Here is a 1,671-nt window from a genome sequence, read left to right as displayed (position 1 = left end):
CTCACAGCGCCAGGGACCCGGGTTCAATTCCCGGCTTGGGTCACTGTCTGTGCGGAGTCTGCACGTTCGCCCCGTGTCTGCGTGGGTTTCCTCCGGGTGCTCCGGTTTCCTCCCACAGTCTGAAAGACGTGCTGGTTAGGGTGCATTGGCCGTGCTAAATTCTCCCTCAGTGTTACCCGAACAGGGGCCGGAGTGTGGCGACTAGGGGATTTTCACAGTAACTTCATTGCAGTGTTAATGTAAGCCGACTTGTGACACCAACAAATAAACTTTAAATTGAATTGCCTGCTATTGCGAATCCCATTAATTGTGGAGATCCCCTCGGTTGACACGATCTGATGTGTGATCAGTGAAACTGTGAACCCGTTGCCATCAGTAATCTGTTTTTATCTCCTTCTTTCACAGGATGTGGGCGTCACTGGCCGGGTCCAGCATTTATCGCCTGTCCCTTATCACCCCTCGATAAGGTGGTGGGGGAGCCGCCATCTTGAACCCGCTGCAGCCCCGTGTGGTGTAGGTACACCCACAGTGCTGTTAGGGAGGGAGTTCCAGGATTTTGACCCAGCCACAGTGAAGGAACTGCCGATACATTTCCCAGTCGGGATGGTGAGTGACTCGGAGGGGAACCTCCAGGTTCTGGTGTTTCCCAGGCATCTGCTGCCCTTGTCCTTCTAGATGGTAGAGGTGGTGGGTTTGGAAGGTGCCAAGGAGCCTTGGTGAGTCGCAGTGCATCTTGTAGATGGACACTAAGGGGCAATTTAGCATGGCCAATCCCCCTAAGCTGCACATCTTTGGACACTAAGGGGCAATTTAGCACGGCCAATCCACCTAACCTCCACATCTTTGGACACTAAGGGGCAATTTAGCATGGCCAATTCACCTAACCTGCACATCTTTGGACACTAAGGGGCAATTTAGCATGGCCAATCCACCTAACCCCCACATCTTTGAACACTAAGGGGCAATTTAGCATGGCCAATCCACCTAACCTCCACATCTTTGGACACTAAGGGGTAATTTAGCATGGCCAATCCACCTAACCCACACATCTTTGGACACTAAGGGGCAATTTAGCATGGCCAATCCACCTAACCACCACATCTTTGGACACTAAGGGGCAATTTCGCATGGCCAATTCACCTAACCTGCACATCTTTGGACACTAAGGGGCAATTTAGCATGGCCAATCCACCTAACCCCCACATCTTTGAACACTAAGGGGCAATTTAGCATGGCCAATTCACCTAACCTGCACATCTTTGGACACTAAGGGGCAATTTAGCATGGCCAATCCACCTAACCCCCACATCTTTGAACACTAAGGGACAATTTAGCATGGCCAATTCACCTAACCTGCACATCTTTGGACACTAAGGGGCAATTTAGCATGGCCAATCCACCTAACCTCCACATCTTTGGACACTAAGGGGCAATTTAGCATGGCCAATTCACCTAACCTGCACATCTTTGAACACTAAGGGGCAATTTAGCATGGCCAATGCACCTAACCTCCACATCTTTGGACACAAAGGGGCAATTTGGCATGGCCAATCCAACTAACCTGCACATCTTTGGACACTAAGGGGCAATTTAGCATGGCCAATCCAACTAACCTGCACATCTTTGAACACTAAGGGGCAATTTAGCATGGCCAATCCACCTAACCTGCAC

At 50.4% G+C, this 1,671-nt stretch overlaps 1 protein-coding gene across 1 annotated transcript in view; it reads left to right on the top strand.

Moving 5' to 3' along the window:
• Nucleotides 1-597: 597 nt before the first annotated feature.
• Nucleotides 598-1,671, top strand: part of LOC144491207 (activated CDC42 kinase 1-like) — a gene marked incomplete at its 3' end in the record, with an annotated part of 13,225 nt that continues 12,151 nt past the window's right edge. Inside the window, exon 1 of the mRNA XM_078208884.1 lies at nt 598-606. Within this exon, the coding sequence (XP_078065010.1) occupies nt 604-606 (3 nt within the window). The remainder of the gene's footprint in view (nt 607-1,671) is intronic.

The sequence above is a fragment of the Mustelus asterias genome, unplaced genomic scaffold (assembly GCF_964213995.1).
Source record: "Mustelus asterias unplaced genomic scaffold, sMusAst1.hap1.1 HAP1_SCAFFOLD_4718, whole genome shotgun sequence".
Classification (NCBI taxonomy): domain Eukaryota; kingdom Metazoa; phylum Chordata; class Chondrichthyes; order Carcharhiniformes; family Triakidae; genus Mustelus; species Mustelus asterias.
The sequence above is the reverse complement of the archived record's forward strand: the minus strand, read 5'-3'. Positions and strand labels throughout refer to the sequence as shown.